We start from the raw sequence: 24,031 nt of genomic DNA, 5'->3' as shown, positions 1-24,031 counted from the left end.
TCAGCTCGATGCGATTCCGATTTCAACAGCACCTCATAAAAGCCACGAGGTCCAAGGAAGATCTCCTCAACACACTCCCCTTGCAATAAATGGTGCATCCACTGGCGAATATGTGAGAGCATTGGGATCCTGCCGGTGAAAAAAAGTATAACTGCACGGTCATAGAACACCGAGAAGGACCGCAAGACTGATTTTGGGTCCACCGTGGCTTCCAGCACATCATCCGCAGCCGCAGCAGAGAAAGTTTCATTATTATGCTGGACATAATCGCCAAGCAGAGTATTGGCAAAGTCCAGCAAATGCTCCCAGTCAATTTCCTGCGAATCCACAGGTTCAGAGGCAACCTGCGCATAGGAACGGTCCTGAGGACCCATTGGCTCGTCTGAAGTATGCTTGGAGCGTTTGCCTGCAGGCGGCAGTTCAGAACCCGGAGGCGGCTCCTCCGTGCATGGCACCATATCCTCCGGCTCCTCTGTATCGGAATCAGGGCCAAGGGCTGCCACCGTCCGGTCGAGAAAATCCATATCCAGGCCAGCCATACTGCTGTCTTCTCGCTTTCGCTCGCGCCCTCACTCTCTCGTTCTCTCTCTGTGCAAGTCCCGCAGTCCTGCAAAATCCGGGAACCACCCGGCTGCAGCAACAGGACAGTGAGGCTTCAACGCGGCTGCAACAGGCTTCCACGCTGACGCAGAGCAGCCGACCACAAACGGAGGGCTCTCTCTCTCTCTCTCTCTCTCTCTCTCTCTCTCTCTCTCTCTCTCTCTCTCTCTCTCTCTCTCTCTCTCTCTCTCTCTCTCTCTCTCTCTCTCTCTCTCTCTCTGTGTACAGGAGCAGATCAGATCTCGGATCTGTGCAGGGTTGCAGTCACGTGCTGCCAGGTTAGGGCTCCCTTTCTCTGTCGCGGCACAGCAAGATGTAGAGGGCAAGCACCCGCGGGCAGCAGACGTAGAGCAGGCGGCTGACCTCACTCACTCTCTCTCTCTCTCTCTCTCTCTCTCTCTCTCTCTCTCTCTCTCTCTCTCTCTCTCTCTCTCTCTCCGCCCGCTTGTTTAGAGGGACACAAAGGCACTTGTTCTGGATAAAGCTGACCTCATATGAGAAATGTTGAATCAACTAACCTGCGAGAGAGTGGCAGGAAAGCGAGGACGGATACTCTTGCAAACTCCATCAGGCCGGGGCAAGCATAAGATGGAGTGTCTGCCTTTGGACCACATGGAACAGATCACACCTCTCTCTCTCTCTCTCTCTCTCTCTCTCTCTCTCTCTCTCTCTCTCTCTCTCTCTCTCTCTCTCTCTCGTTGTATCCCCACATGGGCACCCTATTTTGACTCGTGCATGACTTTCATTTCTCCTCACTGTATATCACTAACCATCTTTTTGCACATTACACTTTGATATCTAGTGAAGATCAGCATTGTACATGGTTTTGTCTCATAGGCTGATTTTGGCCTCAGAAAACCTCTCTTTTTTTTTTGTGAAGTAGTTTGAATTAATGTATAGAAATATTTACATCAAAACTCTCTCTCTCTCTCCATGCCCAACCGGCCCCCGCCCCCGCAAGAGACACATGTCGAGGATACAAGGGATACTACGCCGCCAACGGAGGGCCCTGCCCCGCCGATTCAGCGTCTTGATGTTAGATAGACCCATGCATGACATTTTAGGATGACCAAGCTCCATGAGCAGTTCCACACCATACTTGGAACACATATGAATTGTACCCAGTCTATATACCATTTTGTACCTACTCAATTAGTTTCTCATAGCATTAGATGGTAGCTTTACTGGGACATGGAAAGTTTCCCAGACATTTTGTATGTAACGCTTTGGTCTCATAGGCTAACTTGGCCTTTCGTAGATGTCAATATAACTCTCTCTCTCTCTCTCTCTCTCTCTCTCTCTCTCTCTCTCTCTCTCTCTCTCTCTCTCTCTCTCTCTCTCTCTCTCTCTCTCTCATCAGTTGCGTACCTCCTCACATCAGCTAGAGATTGAGACCAGCAGATATAGATCCATCCCACCAGAGGAGCGCATATGCCAGATATGCCAATTAGAGCCAAAGACAGAGGAGCATTATATATGCCGTTGCCCAGCGTATTATGAGGTCTGTGGTCATTTCCACTGTCTCTTTAGAGACGGATTTGGACCACTATCCAGAGTCATGGATTTTACCAATCAGGAATGCCTTGGCCTTTCTTCTTAAGATACGACGGCTTCATGACATGCACCTCAGGAGTATAGCTACTCCAGGACACCGAGGCCCTTCGCAGAGGCAGCTCACAGACTTCTTTGCAAAAGGAGACTCAGAAGACTTCAATACAATTATAGCCACAGTCCACACGAGAGCCTCTCCCACCGCCATAGTCCACACAGAGACAAGGAGTATTGATTGATCGAGCCATTGAGCTTAGCCGGTCCAGATGTCCTAGGCCTCGACACAAACACTGACGACACCTTCATAGGCGGATACAAGGGATTATTGCTCGGGCTAGAGCTAGGCCCTCCATACCCACATGAGATTGTACCATTTGGAGCTCATTGTTACTAGATAGAGCTCTATGTTTAAACATAGCCATAGTTAGTTTCCTTTCTTATTTTGCTTTGTGCTACATATTTTGCCCAGACAGTTGTACCATCATACACATGATTGTAACTCATGGTCTCATAGGTCATTTTGGCCTTTTTTAGACGTTAATATATCATTTCATTTCTCTCTCTCTCTCTCTTTTCGTGAAGATAATTGATCTCTCTCTCTCTCTCTCTCCCCAAAAAAAGAACCCCAAACTACATTATGGCTATTTGATACATTGGTTACCCCATCCTTGCTATATAGATCCCCAATATGAGAACCAAGTGTTTGCAAAAACACTTGGAAGAGCATTGAGAGGTCAGTAGTGATGATGATTGCTCACATAATACAAAGCAAACCATCAGTGCCTCATGAGATTATTACTAAAGGTTGGAGAAGCATCTATGGTTACAGAGTCACTACTTCAAGCCATAACTTGCTTACAAAGAATATGGGAGATCCCTAGATATAAATATCCACGATTGGCATTGACTTCCTCCAAACAATTAGCGGAGAGTGGGGATACACATTGCTGATATGCAAAGATGCACTCATGGTTGAGGACACATGGATTAGACATGCATGCACTCCCACCACTCCAATACAATTTGGATTGCCCATACTTGGATCTCATGCATGCAAATTAAAATCAAGTTCTCAGGGCAGATATTGTGAAGATTGATACAAATCGCATATGGATGCATCCCTTAGAGCCCCTTGGTACAATGTTGCTTTTAGGCTGAAATGGCCTCTGCACTAGCAGGTACACAATGCTTCATGCTATAAATAAGTATGCTGCCCTCCATTCAGTGACAAATCTCATTTTTGCAGGTTTCAGGTGTTTTTAGCTTGTTGCCCACACCCCTTTTGCGGAGGACATCGCAGTCTCAGCTGTCCCTTGTTGTCATCTCAGTTTAGCACCTATTTTCAGCCTTCCACCCGCAGTTTGCAGTTGTTTACAAGCAGAGTGACTGTTGATCAATCTCCAACTGCCACCTACTCAGTTTTTTCTCTCCTCCCTGTTGTCATTGGTGTTTTTCTCTCTCCTCAACCTGTCGCAGCAGATTCTCTCTCCACTGCCTACAGTTGCTGTTTTCTCTCTCTTGCAGCCTGTGTTTTCAGTCTTTCGCTCTCCTCACCTGCGTTTTTAGTCTTTCTCTCCCTCCACTATCGTCTGCATCAGATCCAACCTTCCTTGGCTGCGTTTGCTGGTGTTCGTCATCCGGAGGGTGCCTTGCTGTGATTCAGGATACGTACGACACACTCTCCAACTCATTCCTCCTGCCCTGATCCTTGAGATACAGGAATTCAAGGTTCACTATTCATTCACTGCATAGTGTGTTTGCTGCATGAGCATTGTATATTCAGCAGTCATATCACTTCATTTATTTTCTGTGTTCATTGTCTCTGAGTTACCCTAACCCTAACTATGTTCTTTTATCAGTCTGTGCTTTGTTATACGGTTTTTGTTTGTGTTTCTATGTTAGGATATTTCTTTACATGGTATCAGAGCAAGATTCTCTAAGAGAAACTTAGGCCTTGATCTGAAAGCTCTCCGCAAAAGTAAGAACAACAGTAGGTTCACATGACTTTGAACACAACAACACTAGTTCAATCTCCATAAATATCTATGTCAAGAACCGAGCGAGAGTGGGGAGATCAGCTTGCTCCACAAAGTTCCGACATGGTGGAAGACACTTCTGACCACAAGGAAGAAACAAAGTTATGTAAGCTGTCCGATGAAGAATATCACATGATTATGACACATAGACAACAGAATATTGAGAAGCTCGACCGAAGGATTTCCCTTCAAGAAAAGCTACTCAATAAAGGTATACATGATTTTCTCTCTTCAGATTTTGTGCGTAAATCTGATAATATTGCAGGGCCATCAAGACCTCCATCAAGGATGGGGCCCCCTGTTGGAGAAAGAGATCCGAAGTATATTCCATTCTTTCATCCTCTTTCATCTACTCTGGTGCAAGGTACTTTAGATTCGTCTTTTACCTCTTCTGTTTTGCAATATACTGGTAGGAATCATGAGGAAGAAAGAGTACAATCTATTCTCAAAATCAAAATAAATTTGGTATTTCTATTCCTTCATTACATGGTACACCTTCATCATCATCTTTTCATTTTCAATCATTAAATGGAAAAAATGAACAAAATTCATCTTCATCTTTTACACCACAAATTCAAAACCCACCCATCCCACCATCTTCTTCCGCTACTTCTCCACTTCCATTCACACCATTCACATTCCCATTTCAAACATCTCATGTTGCACCGCACATCACACCGAGGGGTTATGGAAACATAGGCACACCTTTCAGGACCTCATCTTTGCCTCAACCGGGTGGTGTTCCACCTTCTTCTCACACACTTTCAGGATCATTGTAGCCTCAGTATCCCTCCCCGCCTCTCCCGAGTGTGGATCAGTTGGTACCACAGTTTGCCTCCATGGCCTTACCTAGTGGACCTTATGGTCATCTTGTTGTGCCCCACGGCTTTTGTGTCCCAGTGCCTCCACCTCCACCAGCACCTTATGGAAACATTCATGTTCCAGTGCCTCCTCAATCGGCACTCATTGGACATTCACATCCCATTTCTACCTACCCACCTCTTTCCCCTCCTTCTTATCAGACCCCTCCACCACCACCACCATCTTATTCCACCCCTCCATCTTCCTCCACTTTCCCCAAGACCTCATGGTTCTACCTCATCTTCAGCCAAGCATGCATTCAATAACAAGACAAGTTTAAACGGGTCAAACTTTACCACTTGGTCGAACTTAATGAGACATGTCCTTGACTCACAGAACCTATGGGATCTTGTACAGGGGTTGGAACCCCAACCCGATCCCGCACTTGTTCCATATAAGGTCGTTTCCTCATGGAAGGCTAGGAATGCCTTCGCTATTATCGAGATAATGCAGGGCTTATTGCCTGAGTTTCATTCTCAGCTTCAGTATTTTGACTTAGCATCAGAGCGATGGGCACACTTGACTCACCGCTATGTGGCTCACTATAGGACCCGTCGTATCAATCTTGACCATGAGCTTCAAAATTTTAAAATCTCTAATGGGGATGACTTGAAAGTCAAGTTGGCCAAGTATCACCGTCTTCTTGCCGAATTCTTCACTATGGGGACTCCCAAATCCTCTGACGATCACGTCACATTGTTTCTAAACAAACTCCCAAGAAATACTTCAATTTTGTGGAAGTATAGTTTCAAAGCCTACCATGCCTACTTTCTATGATTTGAGTGTAAGCTATTGCATTATCCACAATTGTTCGATCAATTTCATATGATTAATCCCTCGAAGGGGACTCTTGTGGCAGCACAGGAAGGGCAAACAAGATCAAACTTCCAATCAAAATCAAAAATAAAATCAATCCGGGGAATCACAAGGAAACTCCCGGTCACAACTCAAACCAAGGTTGCAAAATGTACCTAAAAAGAATAGGTATTGTCAACATTGTCAAGGCTGGCCATTTTGATGACAAGTGTCAATCAAAGGCAAGAGGTACAGCACCAAAACCTAAGTCTCAAATAGCAACCCCTCGGTCGCGCAACCCCTAGCAGGGGAGGCAGGGGTAGTTTAAAGCTCAAACTCACACTACCACCAGTCAGCCATCTCAATCGACAACGTTCTCAACTCCAAAGGGCTTGTCTAACTGGTCTGCAACGGCCCACATCGTCTCCATAGAGACATCAGATGCAAGTCTCGTCCATATTTGTGAGTTGCCTCCTAATGAGGTTTCCGCAAAGGCCCACTCGTCACAACCAAGCACTTCAGCTCCTGTTTGGATTATGGACAATGGAGCTACACATCACATGGCTTCTCTAGAGGACATCTTCTGTACTCAAGCCCCTGCAGCCAAGCAGGTCCGCGTAGGAAATAACTCCTCGATCAAGATAGGCTCAAGGTTGCGTCAGTTTTGCCACTGGCAAGGATCAGAATCTGGCTACGCTGGACAATATATATCATGTTCCTTAGCTTGGGGTAAACTTGTTATCTGTTCAACAACTTTACCGGTCGGGGCGAGCAGTTTTCTTTACAGCAACCAGAGTCGAGGTCCTTGACTCTCAAATTGGTTTAGTGATTGCTCGCAATGAGGCACAACCTAATGGCCTATACCACATGACACACTTTCTAACCGAGCCGACAGCCGAGGGCTCTGTGTTCCATAGCTTCCAGGCATTTGCCACATTCGAGAGCCTACGAACAATGAGTGTCTTTGGCATTTTCGCTTAGGGCATCTTGGTTATGACTCTCTTTATGAGTTGTCACACCGTGAGCTAGTTGAGGGCCTTCCCCACCTGAAGCTAGCTCGCGTACCCCTTTTCTAGCAGTCCATATCGTGCTAAGGCGCCTCTTAGATTGATTCATATTGATCTTTATGGGCCGACATCCGTTGCCACCTTAAATGGCGTGTTGTACTTCTTTTTGATAGTGGATGATCATTCTAGATACATGTGGGTGCACTTGCTCAAGCATAAGTCAAATACTTTCACATATTTTCCTACTTGGGTGGTGTTGGTTTATAACCAGACTAGACGTCGTGTTGGTTGCATGAGTGATAGCGGTGGTGAGTTTATCTCCCACGAGTTTTCCGAGTTTCTACAGCAGCATGGCATCTCTCGCCAACTCATCTCTACCAACTCCCTCTCTCAAAATGGAGTTCTAGAGCGTAGTAACCGGACAATCATGGACATGGCACACTCTATATTGTTCGTAGCAGAGCTCCCTAAGCACCTTTGGGTCGAGGTTGTTAACATTGCGGTGTACATCCTCAACCGGTGCCCGATTGCAGCTCTTCCTCAGAAGACCCCATATGAGGCATTCTTCCTTCCATGTCATCGAAGATCATGCCTATTGGGCTTGGTCTACTTCCCACTCCTAACATTCCTACAGATTCTTTAACTCCTAGACCCCCTCCACGAGACCCATTACCTTGCTGGTACCAGCAAACCATGCGGGATTCGAGGATCTTACCACCGGATTCCACTCCGAAGGGACCTAGAATATCTGCCTAACTTGCTCCTCAGGCATCATTTGCATCGCTGTTTACAACTGATTACATAGCACATTCTGAGCCGCATATATGGTAGGAGGCTCTTCAGCACCCTCAATGGCAAGAGGCCATGAAGAAGAAGCTAGAGAGTATTGACCGAAATGAGACTTGGATATTGGTGGATCGTCTGAGCCACAAGAAAGTCATCGGGACAAAGTGGATTTTTAGGACCAAGCTAAAAGCTGATGGGACTTTAGACGAGTACAAGGCTCACTTTGTAGTGCAAGGGTTTCGACAAAAGCATGGCATTTATTATGAAGAGACCTTTGCCCCTACTGCTCAGTTGACATTTTTCTGATTGTTTCTCACACTAGCCGCTCACCACGGTTGGCTGATACAACAGATGGATGTCAAGAGTGTCTTCCTAAATGGTTATCTCGAGGAGGAAGTCTATGTGGAGCAGCCACTAAGCTTTCCTTTTGGGAACCCGCAAGATGAGGTATTCCACTTGCAAAAAGCTATTTATGGGCTAAAGCAAGCGCCCCGGTCTTGGTTCCATAGGATGGATGAGTTCTTACAAACTCACGGATACCATTCCACCCCTTATGACCCAAACTTATATATTCGATCTACTACAAAGGGGGTCAGCTATATCCTGTTATGCATTGATGACTTACTCATCACAGGCTCAAATCCTGCTACCATCGCAAAAATGAAGGCAAAGCTTAGTGCTATCATTGAGATGACAGACCTTGGTCTGTTGTCTTATTTCTTGGGGATGGAGGTAGTTCGATCTGGGGGCTATATTTTTGTGTCACACCAGCAATATCCACTTCAGCTTGTGGAACAGTACACTACAGATCAGACACAGCTAGTGGCCACGCCTCTTGATCCTACTATCCACTTGTCAAAGGATACCCTAGGTCATCCCTTCGATGCACACACCTATCGGTCTGTTGTAGGGAAACCTCTTTGGTTGATTCATACTAGGCCAGATTTAGCTTACTCAGTTAGCATACTCAGTGAGTATTTCACAATACCTAGAATGTCACATTGGATTGCATGTCTTCGTGTATTGCATTAATTACGGTGTACCTATTCTTATGGCCTGACATATGGTTCTGGTTTATATTTGCAGGGGTACACTGATTCTGATTGGGTAGGAGATCCTGACACCCGACGTTCCCATGGCGGCTACCTCTTTACCTTGGGCACGACTCCCATTTCCTAGTCCAGCGGTAAATAGAAGATGGTGGTGGCTTCCACAGCCGAGGCTGAGCATAGGACTCTCTTCGATGGCACCACCAAAGCCATCTACCTGAGGAGTTTACTAGCAGCGCTTCATTTTCCTTGCAACTCTCCCACCGTTGTCTACTGCGACAACCAGAGTGCCATTGCCCTTGCAGGCAATACCATCATCATACCACGGACACGGCATGTGAAAGTCCACTTCCACTTTTCCAAAGAGAAGGTTAAGCTAGGCACTATCCGCCTAGAGTTTGTGCCTTCATCAGACAATTTTGCAAATATCTTGACCAAAGCAATCAACCGAATGGTCCTCCAATACCTGCTACCCAGGATCGGCTTGAATAGACCCTCCCCTACTTCAAATTGACGGGGGGAGGGTACTTCACTCTTGCTTTCCCTTCTAGTTTGAGAGGGGGCGGCTTCTTCTCTTGATAGTGATAGTGATGATGCTTACAATTTTTAGACATTCATTTATTCTTTTGTATTGTATTATGGACATTTGTAACTTCATCCGCACTGTCAGGATGATATGATTGTAAAAGTGCGCTTGGGCAAGTAAACAATTCCCCTGCGAGGGCATTGTCCAAGTGGCACTGTTTCATAGCATTTTGCATAAGCATGACATCTTACATCTCCCTCTGCATTACCTCGTGCATTGGCATTCTATTCATGTAAACATGCATCTATGTGCATTTATCCCTTTCCGGTCTTTTGAAGTGGTCAACTTTGAATCCACCATATTCATGGCACTGCACATGACAGTCTCCAAGGTAGTTTTTTACCTAGCTTGCTTGCTTGTGTTGCTTCTCTTGCTTGCTTCACTTATTTGCTATACCCACACCTTAGTCATTTTCCTTCTTCACCGACACCCAGTAATGGTAGGGATAGTATGCTTATTTTGTGAAGGTCTTGGGTCTGACCATCCCTTATCACTCTCCCATATTGGGGCACGAATACTCAATAGGACGAAAACTGATTTGCAACCCTCATTTACTGCTAAATCTATCAAATCTAAAAGAAGTCCACTAGCTAATTCCATCCGTCTTTGTAGGGCTTGGTAGGCCACAAAGCAGCCAACGTGCACCCTTTGTCCGATGCCCTGTCCTCTCTGGGGTGATCACTTGGGCTCCCTTGGTAAGATAATCATCATCTCTGTAGTCTTAGTGTTTGTTGCATGAGCATTGTATATTCAGCAATCATATCACGTCATTTATTTCTGTGTTCATTGTCTCTGAGTTACCCTAACCCTAAGTGTGTTCTTTTATCGGTCTGTGCTTTGTTGTACGGTTTCTATTTGTGTTTCTTTGTTAGGGTATTTCTTTACAGCGCTAGCCAAATTAGAGGTGCCAGTAGCCCCTCAAAAAGAAGTGCATCCATATTCGTATCAAATCCAAGTGCAAAAAGTACCCCATTGCCATCTTCTAGTGGTGATGGGCAAAAGGGCTCCTTGCATGGTGCAAGTGTCTATGCAAGACTTCAAAGACAAGCAATTATGGAGACAACTAGGGAACTCACATGCTTATTTATTTGTTATGCTATCCCTTTCAATGTGGCCATTGTACATCAATGGAAGAAGATAATTAGGGCAATGAGCCGTATAAGGTGTGAGTGGAAAGGCCCATCCGCAGATGCATCACGCGCACAAGAGCTTCGAAAGCAGAAAGCATCCATGGAATTGGCCGACCCACAGCTAGGCTTCGAGAGAGATAGCTTCAACTTGTTTCTTGGTAGGAGAAATACGACAATTGTGCTCCTACTTTTGTATGTAATTGGTGACTTTTATATTTTGAATCTTGATAATCTAAAACATTATGCAACCTAACTAGCAGGTTCTATAATCTATTGTCCACTTAAATGTTGATTTTACAGCTTGCCTATTAGCAATTGTGAATTACTTAACCTCAATCTCTTAAATTTGGATAGAAACACATTGTCATTCGTGTCCTCTCACAAGATTATAGTTCAGAGCCTGTTAAGAGGAACTGGAGCACATGGACCCTCTTCCACACCAAAAAGAGAAACAAGCTTACAATTGCCCAACTGGAACATTTAGTCTTTCGCCATTGCAATCTCCAGCTTCTTGAGAGTACCGCTCTGTCCCCTGAGCCTTCACAAGTAAATTAATAATGATTAGTATTATGTATAATTAACTTTTTAACCTTAACACTTGACATTGCTTGAAAGTTGGATTGTAAATTGTGATATAAATAAACATTGAACATGTTGACTATTCTCTGATATCTTTATCTCATTCACCTTTACAGGTAAATACTGACAAGATTGATATAAATAAGCTACCTAACATCCTGGAATACCACAAGAGGAGCACGATATCTACTCCATGTTGTTTGAGGAGCTATCAACACCGGTGCATGAGAGTCAAAAGATAACATACCAGCGAGACAGTAGGGTTTGCGGCGAGAAACACGGAGTGAACTCGGCAAACATGCACAAGAGAAGAGAAGAGAGAAGAAACTCTTATGAATGGAATGATGAAGATCTAAATCATGGAGTGAATGTGATACAAGGGACCAAGGGTGCCATAGCACATGGAAGATGATGAAGACAGCCACAAACCATGAACCGCAATGTCCTCCTGAAGGGATGTGAGGATAGTGGAGAGGCTGGAGAGAAGAGGTGACGGACTAATGAATCAGCCATGAGGAATGAGCATAGTACTTTGATAGCCGATGTAGAACAATCTATGTGGCCTAGAAAGGAGAGGTGGCACAAGAAGTGTCTGATAGAAGACGCATATACTCCGAGGGGCTGGGAAGCAAAGGTCAATGTCGACAATCTTCAGTGGGATGACCCTTCGTGCCGCAGTAGGAACACCCAGTAGACTAGTCATCTATTGGTAAAGAAGCCATGGATACCAATGTGCCTTGCTGAAGAAGGAAGAGATGGAAGAGATCAACCACGAACCATGAACCGCAATGTCCACCTCAAGGGGTGTGAGGGCAATGCAAAGCATGAACCGCAATGTCCGCCTCAAGAGATGGGAGAGTAGTGGAAGGGCTGAAAGTGAGCTACGAGTGGAAGGAGAATGCGACCAACAGTAAGAGGTTGCAACCAGTAGAAAAACGCAGGTGAGGAGAGAGAAATACTAAAAACGCAAGCAGGACAGCTTGCAGGAGAGAGAAAGACTAAAAACGTAGCCAGCACGACTATGATGATGTGGCAGGCTGTACGACAACAGGTCTGCACAGGAACAGCAGTCGCATAGCTGGAATCAGCTCCAAACTGCGTGAAGAGGGCTGAAAATCCAGCGCCAACTGATGAAGACAGCAATGGACAGCTTCGGTTGAGATGTCCTCTGCGAACGGGGTGTGGGCAGAAAGCTAAAACACCTGAAATCTGTAAAAACGAGATTTTGATGTAGTGAAAAAAAAAAAGTGGATGCCGAACCCGCCACCGGTCTTTCCCTTCAATGGAGTGGAGGATCTTCGTTGCTAGGTAAGCAGATCCAGTTCTGATACCATGTCAAAAGATGACATACCAGCGAGACAGTAGGGTTTGTGGGGAGGAACACAGAGTGAACTCGGCAAACATGGAGAAGAGAAGAGAAGAGAGAAGAAACTCTTATGAATGGAATGATAAAGATCTGAATCATGGAGTGAATGTGATACAAGGGACCAAGGGTGTCATAGCACAAGAAAGATGATAAAGACAGCCACGAACCACGAACCGCAATGTCCTCCCGAAGGGGTGTGAGGGTAGTGGAGAGGTTGGAGAGAAGAGGTGACGGACTAATGAATCAGCCGTGAGGAATGAATGAGAGAGTGGCCTATAAATAGGCATAGTCAATCTAGGATGGCGCCCCTTTTTAGGGCTGCAAACCCTTAACGCAAAAACGCAAACTACAGGTGAAGGGTGAAGGGTTTCTCAACAAAGACTCATGCACAGAGGAGGGCTAAAGCCAATAGAGAGAGGGTCACACATGGTTGTGCATCATAGGCAAAGTCAAAGCCGAAGTCTAAGGTTGAGACCGAGATTGCTTCATCAACTTCTTAATCAAGGTGCTCGGAGTCGAACGAGGGGATGGTACACGAATCCTTGAAGTCCGATGAGCCATGACTCATGATATACAGGAGTCAGTTTAGCATTGTAGACTGCAACTGCCAGTTGATATTAATACTTATTACTCAGTAGTTACTAGAGTCTAGAGACCAGTACACATTGCTCAGTGCTCACTGGACTTTGGAGTTTTGATAGTTTATTCACATGACATAGTCACATGTATCATTCTATCTTAATTTCACTTATTATACATCTCAATTTTTGTTCTACTATTCTTGATGTCATTCTCTACTATTTTTTATGTCAATCTTCACGACTCTTCAAAATCCAGATCATAGATGATTTATGAGTCATAAATTATGATTCATTATATTGCCTTAAGTTTTGAAAATTGAGTCTTAATTGTGTTAAGCTGTCTTAAGTTTCAACCATTGAGTCTTGACTCCTGAATCTTCACTCTTGAGTCATGACATGTGTAATGAATCATGATTTCAATCATATGACATGAAGACTCAAAGTTTTGTATGAAATTTGGTACATGTTATTGTAGGCATTGATATATTTACATACCCACATAATACTGTATTTATTTAAGTGTACAACCCGAAATGTTGTTTCCTCATGAAATTTGGGTACATATTGTTGTAGGCATTGATATATTTACATACCTACATAATATCGTATTTATTTAAGTGTACAATCCGAAATGTTGTTTCCTCGTTTCCAAAATTTGGTCAAAACTCCAAACTCCGGTTTTTCCCGTTTCCGTTTCCCCCATTTCCAAAACTCCCCTATATTATACTCGGTTTACATACCACCTTCAATAGGCTACGAGCTCAACACTTAATCAACAGCCGCCTATCGATAGCTCACGCTTTTAATTTTCTTTTCTTAAAGAACAAAACCCTAGGAAGGATTGGAGTGATTTTGTAGTAGGATTACCTTGTACAAATCAAGATCATGATGTAATCTAGGTCATGATGAACCAATTGACAAAAACAGCTCAATTCATTCCACAAAAGACAAGAATTGGCTAGTCTCTTGGTCAAGCATTTGTATAAACTTTATGGTGAAAATGCAAGGGGGTGAAAATGTAATCCATAGTTGACTTTTTGCGCGACATACAAAAAATGTTAAGAATGAGGGAAAGCATCAAATCAATCGAGGATCGTGCTATATTGCACATTAACCATAGTTGTACTCCTTGAAACCTCCAAGAGGACATGTGGATTACCTTGAAGTCCCAAAGGACTCCAATTCAATAACTATTGGCAAGTGCTATGAGTTATATTTGAGGTATTTGTGGTCACTTCCACATTACCAAGAAGAAAACTTGTGTGTCTTCCGCGTTATATTTAGCTCCGGATATCCAAGTTCACTAGGTATTCCGTGTGAGTAATTTGAAAGAATGATTAGGACAAGGTGAGCTGATAGTCCTGATTGAGAAAGTCCCACAACTCTAAGACATTGTTGGTTATATTCTACTCGAACCCAAAACGGTTCTTGACTATAGGACTGAACAATCCCATTGGACCATTTATTTCAAGTATTTAGTCAAGCGGACGAATGACCCAAATACGGAGGATAGATGGTAGTCGCAATATTTATTGAAGAGTTGTTTTCTCCACTTTGTCCTCCCTAAGCATATTGCTCAGGACAATGGACATCCATAAGGGGAGATCTTTGGATATCCATATGGATACTAGTAGTATTGGTAATTTGGTCACAATGGTCATTAAATTAACCTAGCAGGAATGCACTAGGGGCACTTTAGGGTTAGGGCAGCCAAGGACCTGTTGTGCACATCATTGTGTGATCACTGCTCAGACTCTTGGCTTGTAGAGGCTGACATGTTTATACAGTAGGACAATATGGGCTAGTCGTATGGAATGCCAGCTCTTCGGACGTGCTCATGACCAGGTTTGCTACTAGCTCCTAGGTTCGAGGGTGACCCAATTTGGCTCCATACCTAGAAGGTGCGTTTGATGTCCATTCCTTTTACATCCTTTGTCATCAGTATGGCTTGTGTCATATTTTTCATGCAAGTTGGATCCTAGGGGGACATTTAAATGCTGCTCCAAAGTGTCTCTTGTAACAAAATTTGTTGCACCACCCTTGCTGCCACCACCTTCCCCTTGCCCTCTCCTTCATGCCAGTTTCGCCTACTACCACCTACCCTCATAGAACTGCCCTTGCCTCCTCTCTACACCCCACCTACTGCTCTTCCCACCTCCCAAAGCTCCCCCTACCCCCACTAGCTCATGCCCTTTCAATCTCTCTTCCTCCCTCCCTTCGGCTCCCACCTCCCTACGTTGCTCTTCCTGCCTTGTCTTCTCCCTACCTTCTCCTCCTACCTACCTACCTTGCTTACTTGCATGCCTGCTAGCCCATCTTGCCTGCCTTCCCTACCAAGCCTACCATGGAATCCACTCCCCCTTCCCAATTGGCATCACTCTTTCGAGCAGCAATATCTACCATCTCTTCCTCAATTCTCCCTTCCTTGGTTGCAAGCAATGGCACAAGACCAACAAGACTCAAAGAATTCAAAAATAATCGAGCTAGAGATGGATCAAATGATAGACAATCTCCTTGATTAGAATGGCCCTTGTGTTGATGCCTTGAAGGAGGAAAGCAAAACAACATTCCATAAGGGGTCAACAATATCAAGGCTAAAAGGCATGTTTATCATTACTGAACTTGCAATCCCTTTACAGATGGAGCAACATGTGTGTGACAGCTTATTCAGGTACGTATTCAACTCACCAGGTCAGCTTGTGCCAGCTACTACATCCTCCAAATATTCCTCCATCTTCCCTCTACTTTCTTGAAGATATATCAGAATGAGGTGTGCTTCCCCACCCTGCCATTGTCTCTGAGCTTTATTGATATTGATTAAGTGAACTTTACAGAATAAATAATCTATTAGTTACTTGCTGGTAAGTTATAAATCTATTAGTTACTTGCTGGTAAGTTATAAACTGCCCATAAAATCAACCTAGCATATACACGAAAATGTTATGCAATGCCAATATCAATCTAATTGCTCTACCTGACTTGCTCTAGTTCTGAGGTCCTTTTTACCATACTGCATATGCTCGAAGCAACATATTTAGATACTCCAAATACACATATCACTGTTCCCTTCCCTTGTGAAAACAAGCAGACAAACACAATACATTATATTATCTACCAACATGCCCATAAGGCAGAATGTAGGACTTCCACACAGCCCATGCTGAATCTTTTGAACAAGGCCTGTGCTTGATATATTAATGCATACAACTGGACAATAATATTTCTCTAAATGTGGAAAGCACTTTTTGTAGGGAACTGCAGAATTGGACTACTAAGGGAGTTACCGTTTGACAAAACGCATAGAACGTTGATCAGATCCATCTCCTTCTACATCATGTGATAGGTCTGCTTGAAGAGTTTCATAAGTGGTTAAGACTATATCCGCAGTGGCAAGTTGATGCGCACCAACCACTTTATGGTTTCCAGTTAAGTCCACGCCTTCAAATCCAGAATCTGTACCACCACCTCTCTGAAATCCCTCATATACCATAACTTTCAGCATGCCTGGTTGCGTATGCCTGAATACAACCACCAAAAGAATAAACGGAAACAGAAACATCTAATCTACTTGAATGGGCCAGTAATTAAGACCCTTGTTTGTGTAATTCTTGAACACAGAAAACTCAAGGTAGTACAACATAAATGCTAACCTTAGAAGCAGTGCTTATCTGCTGCAATAAGACAGGCTGAAATTCAAGAAGCACCAACTCCCTTAACCAAGGAAATAGATGATTGAAATCTGTAAGGTAGCTTTGATTGTGACTGGCTGGAAAAGGTAACTAACAGAGGAAATAAGGAGAAGCGGGATGCTGGAGGGAAATGGAAGTCAGGCCACCCCCGGGGGCAGGGGGATGATGTGTGGGTGTGGTGTGTGGTGGGTATGCAGGGGGATGATGTGTGGGTGTGGTGTGTGGTAGGTATGCAGGGGGGGTGGTTGTGTTGGTGGTGGTGATGGGTTCAGGTGTGTGGTGTGCGCACAGGTGTGTGGGTGGTGGGTGGTGGGTGGTGGGTGGGTATGTTTGGGGTGTGTTGGGAGGTGGCGTAGGTACTTAAGGGAATAGAGAGGGGACAGATGAGTAAAAACTAGAGGGAGGGAACAAGGTTCAGAAACAGAAGGAGCCTTAAATCTACAGATAATTTCAAATGGTAAAGGAGAGTTGTAACACATAAGAACAAGTCGAACAAACCTAAATCAATTACTGGAAGTCAGGGACAAATGACTCTAGAAACATACACAAAACTCAAATACATCTTTCACCAAATACATCTGTTAACAACCATATAGACACTTTAACCATCAACATGCAAATATATTTTCCCCAACTGCCCCCCCAGGGAAGCAAAACAAAAACAAGCCCTCCCTCACAAGAAAAGATCTTCAAAACCACAAATCAAGAATTTGAGAGGAATGGCTCTTATCAGCATGGTTATCTCTTGATGAAGATTTTTGTTAGTGAAAAAGTCCCAACCCTTTTCTTTTACTCTTGTTACAAGGGAGAAGCAGTATTACCTTTCAATCTCTTCCTTCCATTGTCGTAGAATAGATGAAGGGCATACAATCAATGTGGCTCCAGAAATACCATCTACTTCCACACTCCCAATTAAACTTGCACAAACACCACAAACAAAACTTTCATTCACAGACCATATTTTCTGCTTTGAGGACACTATCATGTTGGCATTCTTCTTTTGAGTCCCCCCTCTTTTTCTTTTTGATTTACACCCATTTTTACAGCTTGCATTTTTAAAATTCTCTCTGTCCAAGTACTCCAAACCAAAACCAACACAGGCAGCATGTTGCCATACATCACACAGATCACATTGTACCCAAATGCCACTATAAGATTCATCTTCGTCTGCACCACAAGTACATTCAATGCGTTCAGCTTTTCGATTAGCCAGCTTTTCCTGCAGCTCCTTTGCAGCTTTTTCAGCTGCTTTTTTTGCTTGAGATTTGTCTTTGTCATAGGGATTTGCTGCAATACATGCCAAAAGCTCAACTGTCTTACCAAGACCCATTTCATCTGGTAAACAAGAAAGACATATAAGAGATTAGCAAAGCATACATATAAGACAAAATGAACTCAATATATTTCCCATTCGTGAAAACATTACTTTATGGTTCAACACCTGCAAGAATGCCACCTCGAACATCAGGGAAAGCCTCGATTCGAGATTTGGAGAAACAAGCACTGAGAAAAGCAGAAAAGGATCAAACTACATAGTAAGTTCATCGTTAAACAAAGTTAGTACAATATCATATATGTATCATGATGCAATGAAATTGCAATTTGAATTCAAGAGTCAACACATTTGTGCTATATCTGAGAGAGTCTTTAACAAATTGTTGACAAGCAAGGCATTCACCCGCTGAAAGTGAGAATTCTTTATAACAAGTTTATAAACTTAGCATAGCATCATTTGGCTTAATCCGAATTGAACCTTGTCATGCATGCAGAGGGCTAGTTACCATTCTACAGTTTTTGCGGCTTCCCCCACTTCATACTTTTGGCTGATTTATTTTTAGAAATTATGCATCGACTGTCGCCATGCTGTTGCTATAATTCCAATTTGTAGGTTTAGTTTGCAAAGACCTTTAAACATGCAAAACTTGTAGTCACTTGTAAGAAGTATGTGCACATAATTAAAAGTAAGGCCTGAACAGCAACATGACTCTAATACAATAAACACTGGCAGAACATCCTTCTAAAGCCCCAAAATCTCCCAGGTCCCAACCATAAGTAGATTTTCCACCCTGCTTGAGGTTTTTCCAGACACCTTACCATACCACCTTGCTTAGCTAGATTGTAATGCCAAGATCCATTGTGACTATTTAGCTTGTGCTTGACTTCCTACGACACACAAATGAGTTTGTGCCAACCTATCCCTTCTCTAGCAAATTGAGGTCTACTGTCTTGCGAAATGGAGCCTAGGAACTTAGCATGGCCAAGATGCCTTGTTAAATGTTTGTGGTGCACCAACACTATGCTAGAAGACACCATGAGCCACTAGGCAATCAATCAATCATGATTGTAACCCACTTGAGGGACTTGAAGTTAGGCCTCATTACAATGTGGATGAGGTCTGTCTTCTCGTCTACTTTTGAACTTAGTCAAGAAGTACTCTATATGTAAAAGCATTTTTCTAGGTGGAAGGATTAACATTAGTTAAGAAGTATTATATACTTAGAAGCACTTTCATATGTAGAAGGTTTTAAGTAAAGCAGCTTGTCCAACAATCTAGAAAGAATGTGAAGTTTAGAGTGACAATCAAGTCTAGAGTCAAAGACATGTGAGGCTATCATAGATGGCCCCTTGCTCAGTCAAAGGAGAAAGTTGTATGCATGTTGTCTGTTTATTATCCCACACAAACGGTGTTGATCATCATATGGAGTTGACATTCTTGTTTTAGGGAGTATCGGCCCAATGACTAATCTTAGCTTTGAATTGCTGTCATCCAATCCAGTTGATGCATTGTTCCAAGTGTGTACAAGTACTACTTCAAGGAAACAAATACTCCTTAAAATAAGGTAAGTGCACGGAAGATAACTAAGGACACAAAAGGGACATAAGACTCTCAAATGTACTTGAAGGCTCTCCTTTCATTCATTTACTAGTCTCCATTACATGTGGCTATACAAAACTTGATTCATGTTTAGAAGTACCCTCTTTAGAGAAAAATTCCACCATCATTAATTAAGCCTAAATTATTAAATTGTGTACATAGTTCATTAGAAATTATTGAATTGAATAGGTAATTGTTAAAACCTAGGATATTCAAACCAATTCACTTTGCTAATATCATAAGTAAAACACGAGCCCTAGGTCATGAAGCAACCAAAAAAGGATGATAAAATTCTCCTTTGAGAAAAATAAAACTCCGAAAATTTCTAAGAAAAATACTCGCCTTGTTGGCCTACAAAGCTTCCAAGGTAAAAATTGTGATCCCAAGGTTCCAACTTAGTTTCCACAAATTAGGACAAATTTTAACCATTTCTCAACATATAGAAGTCTAGAAAAATAATCAAGATTCGTATTAAGGGCAAGCGACCAACCTTTAACGAGGGTTGCGAGTAAGATTGCAAGGAATGATCCAATGAAGGAAGACTGATCATAAATTAAATCTCGAAAAGAGAACTTAGAAAAGAAAATTCCAAAGGGTAACCAAGGGAAATTCAAGAAGCTAGGAATAGGATCAAGTTGGAAAAAATTACTGCTAAGTTAAGATCTTGCCGCTAAGTTCAAATCCTGCCCTGATTGCCTCCCTATTTGTGTAAAGTTGTTGCTTGAGGAAGAATTATTTGTGCTTGTAACGTTGCATACAAGTTTAACTTGATGCACTTAGGAAGTTGATGGAAGTGAATCAAAACCCTAATGTACTAAGTTTGCAACAAGATTAAAATAAAGTGTACTAGACCTCCCCCAAAGCTAGTTGCAGATCCCTTTTTCCAAGGGGGGTTAATTTTGCTGTCTCAAAGAGTTTGAACCGACCCCGATGGCGAGAGGTTGCTCCGTAAGGGGATCCTTGGTGGGCAAGAGGAATTAAGGGTGCCAAGGGGGCTCTGGCCAATAAACTCGTAGACTCCTAGGAATTGTCCAAGCCCGTGCGTGACTCAGGATGGACTTCCTAAGACCGTAGTACTATTTAGGGACGGAAATCTTAGAAAAATAATGGCCTTCGCACCATTCTTCCGTATAGGTGGAAGGCAACACTTATATAAGAATCTCTATTAATAAAGAAGCTATTTTCCAAAAGATTTTTTTTCATTGTTTGTGTGTTGTGACTTAAATTATGTGAATAAACACTGTGACTAAAAGGATTAATTAAGAAATTTAATTTTATGTGTACAACTTAAATGTGTTAGGTAAGTAGACAACTAAAATTACCCAGCTAGGGAAGCGTGAGGGTGTGATTCATGATGAATCTGCCCTAAGGCAAGGTGGTCTTGGTAAGGCGAGAGCTTCTTTAAAAATTCAACGCGTTACAGTATAGCAAATATTGACCCATAGAATCAATTAGAACCTTGACTCCGTATCGTTTTAGGGAAACGGGGTGAGACTTTGCCTCACGTGCAGAGGGGTCAATTTTCTCAACTCCTCCCCCCCCCAAGTTTCTCTCTCTCCTTGAACCAAGTGCGATACAAGTCAACTTCAGTTTGGGCAATCTAGCACAAGCAGTTGCTCGAAGACCGACACTAGTTAACCCAAATATGAGACCTTAGTTTACTTAGAACCCAAAATTCAAGTCGATTCTCGCGGGGAGAGCCAAGACCTTCCGTTGCGAAGTGGATGTGAGAGAGCCTAGGTAGCAAACCTCGTGTTATTCTAAAGTGTACTAAGCGATTGGCGAAAGCAATTGAGAACACTGCACCGGAGGTAAGTCTAGGCTGATTCAAAAGCAAGACACATGAGCATCACTAGCATCAAGATAGTGTTGGTTTATAACAAAAAGTCATTTGTGATTCGTGCAAGCTTTGAATAATGATAAATAAATATTGAAAGGAACTCCAACCTTTGAGACCTATTGTGTGTCATCTACATGCAAGAGCATTGTAACTCACCTATTCAACAAATCTTTTATTTATTTGCTTATTTATTTCATGTATGCAAGTTATTGTATGATCATTATATTATTTTATGATCACTATCCTTTAGATTATTTTCAAAGGTCGGTTTCGGTCGATGATTAATAAATGGCCAAAAATTAATTATCTTCATCTCTGCCTAAAAATTGACTTGTGTCCATCCACAATTAATGCGCTAAGCCCTTTAAACTTGAAAGTTGTTTAAACTTTCATTTGACCTTAGTCTAACATCAAATGTTTAACTCTTGCTTGGGCCACATGATACCACGGGTCATTTCAAAGGCCCATTTGATGCTCTAGGGCAAAACTAACACCAAACACCCACAAGTACTTGTCCAACATAACTTTTGTGAATGTTCCCCAATGCATTTCTTAGGATTTGGATTGTCACCATGCCCCAAAAAAATAACTTAGCAATTCCCATGTGCACCTCGTATGTACACAATGTAAAAATCCCAAAACAATCCTAAAGCTTAGCATTAAAAACACGTCCCATTGATAGTGACACTCATAAAGCATCAAATAGGCCAACCATTGGTACATTTGGGATCCATCTAGGTTACAACACAATCTCACAGCTGTTTCCAAAAATATGGCTTTTAACTCCTACATCAGCTAATTTCACCCCTAGTCCTCACAACATGGAGGCTTGAAGCCCCTTTGTATAATTCTTTATTCTTCTAAAATCTCTTTTCTCCATTGAATATTCATCTGAATGTGTTGCACTCTTTCCTTCATTGAGCCTTCATCAAATTGTGTTATTTTGCATAATTCTTTATTCTTCTAAAATCTCTTTTCTCCATTGAATATTCATCTGAATGTGTGGCACTCTTTCCTTCATTGAGCCTTCATCAAATTGTGTTATTTTGCATTGTACACTTTGGGTCGTCTTTGTTGGTTGTAGCATTCTTTACACCACATAAGAGTCCAAAACACCCTGAGATAGAGACTGCATGTCTTAGGGCAGATTTTCATTAGAGAATGCAGGTACATAGGAGAGTGGTTGGCTTTCACAAGCCTTCCAACAACAAAAGTTTAGAGACAAAAATTGCAGGCTTCAATGGTCATCACAACATGACCCAATCAATATATGAGGGTGACCCAAAGAGCGGGGAGAGGGGAAAAAAAGGGAAGGGGGGGGGGGGGGGGGGGAGAGAGAGATTTTGGCTACCGTGTATCATAGACGAAAAATGCTTTACTTTCACAATACAATGTGATAGCAAATGATCAAATATTAAATTGGCCTCTGGTAGTAGTAAGCACTCAGGTTGCTCTCAGCATGCAATCGAGCTAGTCACACGATGTGGCACATAGATTCCTATTCCTGCTCTTGCATGGAGGATGGCTGGAGATTTTGAGTGTGTGTGTGTGTGTGTGTGTAGAGACTGAACTTGAATCTAGGAGCATCAATCTAGTGAGATCCATTTCTATGTTTATCTGGAAACATCTCCTCTTTTGGTTATACCCCCAAACTAGAGAGCAAGATACAAATTCAAGCCACTCCAAAAACCACTCCCCACTTTTCTAGCTTTGTATTATTCTTCTAGCTTCTCACCTACAGAAACCTGATGATGGGCACATGGTTGGGCTTTGGGAAGATCCTTGTGCCTTGGTTTTTATGCAAAGCTACAGCAGAGACATTGGTTTACGAGACTGCTCTATGAACGGAAGTCTAGAGAATGGCCAGAGATTGATTTTCAATAGCACCTAGCTCATAGACAAAGGTCCTCCTTGTGACTACGTTGATATGGAGGGGAGTTCATCCTTCTACCTTAAAGGCAAAAATATGTGGGCGATCAAGACACTGATATTTCAAAGTCATACTGGACAGGACAACACTACTACAGAGGGAGATGATAGCAGCACCAGAATTACTGCTCGTTTCATTGGGACAACTAGATACCAGCAGACCACCCCAGAATCGAAGACTCTCTTTTATGTGGACAAAGACTATCCATACGCTAGAGATAAATGGAAGAGGTTACATGAAAACCCAGATCACACACAAACAAGGAAAAAGCTATCTAGGATACCTGCACATTCTTCCCATGTAGGCCTCACTTCATTCGGCATTATAAGCTCGAGTTACTGGTTATGGCCTCAAACAGCTGGGCAAGGGATGAAAAGAGAGAATTTTTCATTTGTGCTTTTTTAATCACCAGAGAGAACATACCTATGGCCAGCAAACCAAAAAAGTAACTCAAAACTACAAGCAGAGAAACACACAAAGGCAGGACCAAGACAGTCTTCTGAAGGGCCTGCAACCTTTTGTGTTTACAAGGCATCGTCCCTATGGCTTTCTTTTCTGCTTTCAGAGTTATGCTCATAGGACAATGTGATCCAGGGTGGTTTGCTGCCATCGCAGTTAATTCTAGGATCTGCTAGCATGGTTTTGTCAATTGACATCAGACAATCTGTGCTACCACTACAATGCAGGGTGGTCAGCAAGGGGTGTTTGGCTTGTGCATCCTGTGCTGTAGATTGTCATTCCATGATATTCATAATTCTTTTATGACCTAT

General features: G+C 42.9%; 1 protein-coding gene across 5 annotated transcripts in view; it reads right to left on the bottom strand.

Annotated features, from left to right (window-relative positions):
- Positions 1-24,031, bottom strand: part of LOC148019985 (RING-finger, DEAD-like helicase, PHD and SNF2 domain-containing protein) — a 129,885-nt gene that overhangs the window by 69,034 nt on the left and 36,820 nt on the right. For all 5 annotated transcript variants that reach the window (XM_087700229.1, XM_087700225.1, XM_087700227.1 and 2 more), the window contains 3 exons: positions 18,058-18,119; positions 17,438-17,951; positions 16,212-16,445 (listed from right to left, as the gene is read on the bottom strand). In XM_087700229.1, the coding sequence (XP_087556355.1) occupies positions 16,212-16,445; positions 17,438-17,951; positions 18,058-18,119 (810 nt within the window). The remainder of the gene's footprint in view (positions 1-16,211; positions 16,446-17,437; positions 17,952-18,057; positions 18,120-24,031) is intronic.

This window comes from Lygodium microphyllum, chromosome 19, assembly GCF_053477565.2.
Source record: "Lygodium microphyllum isolate KBCC chromosome 19, Lygodium_microphyllum_v1.1.10, whole genome shotgun sequence".
Taxonomy (NCBI): Eukaryota; Viridiplantae; Streptophyta; class Polypodiopsida; order Schizaeales; family Lygodiaceae; genus Lygodium; species Lygodium microphyllum.
This window is presented reverse-complemented; position numbering and strand designations above follow the sequence as displayed.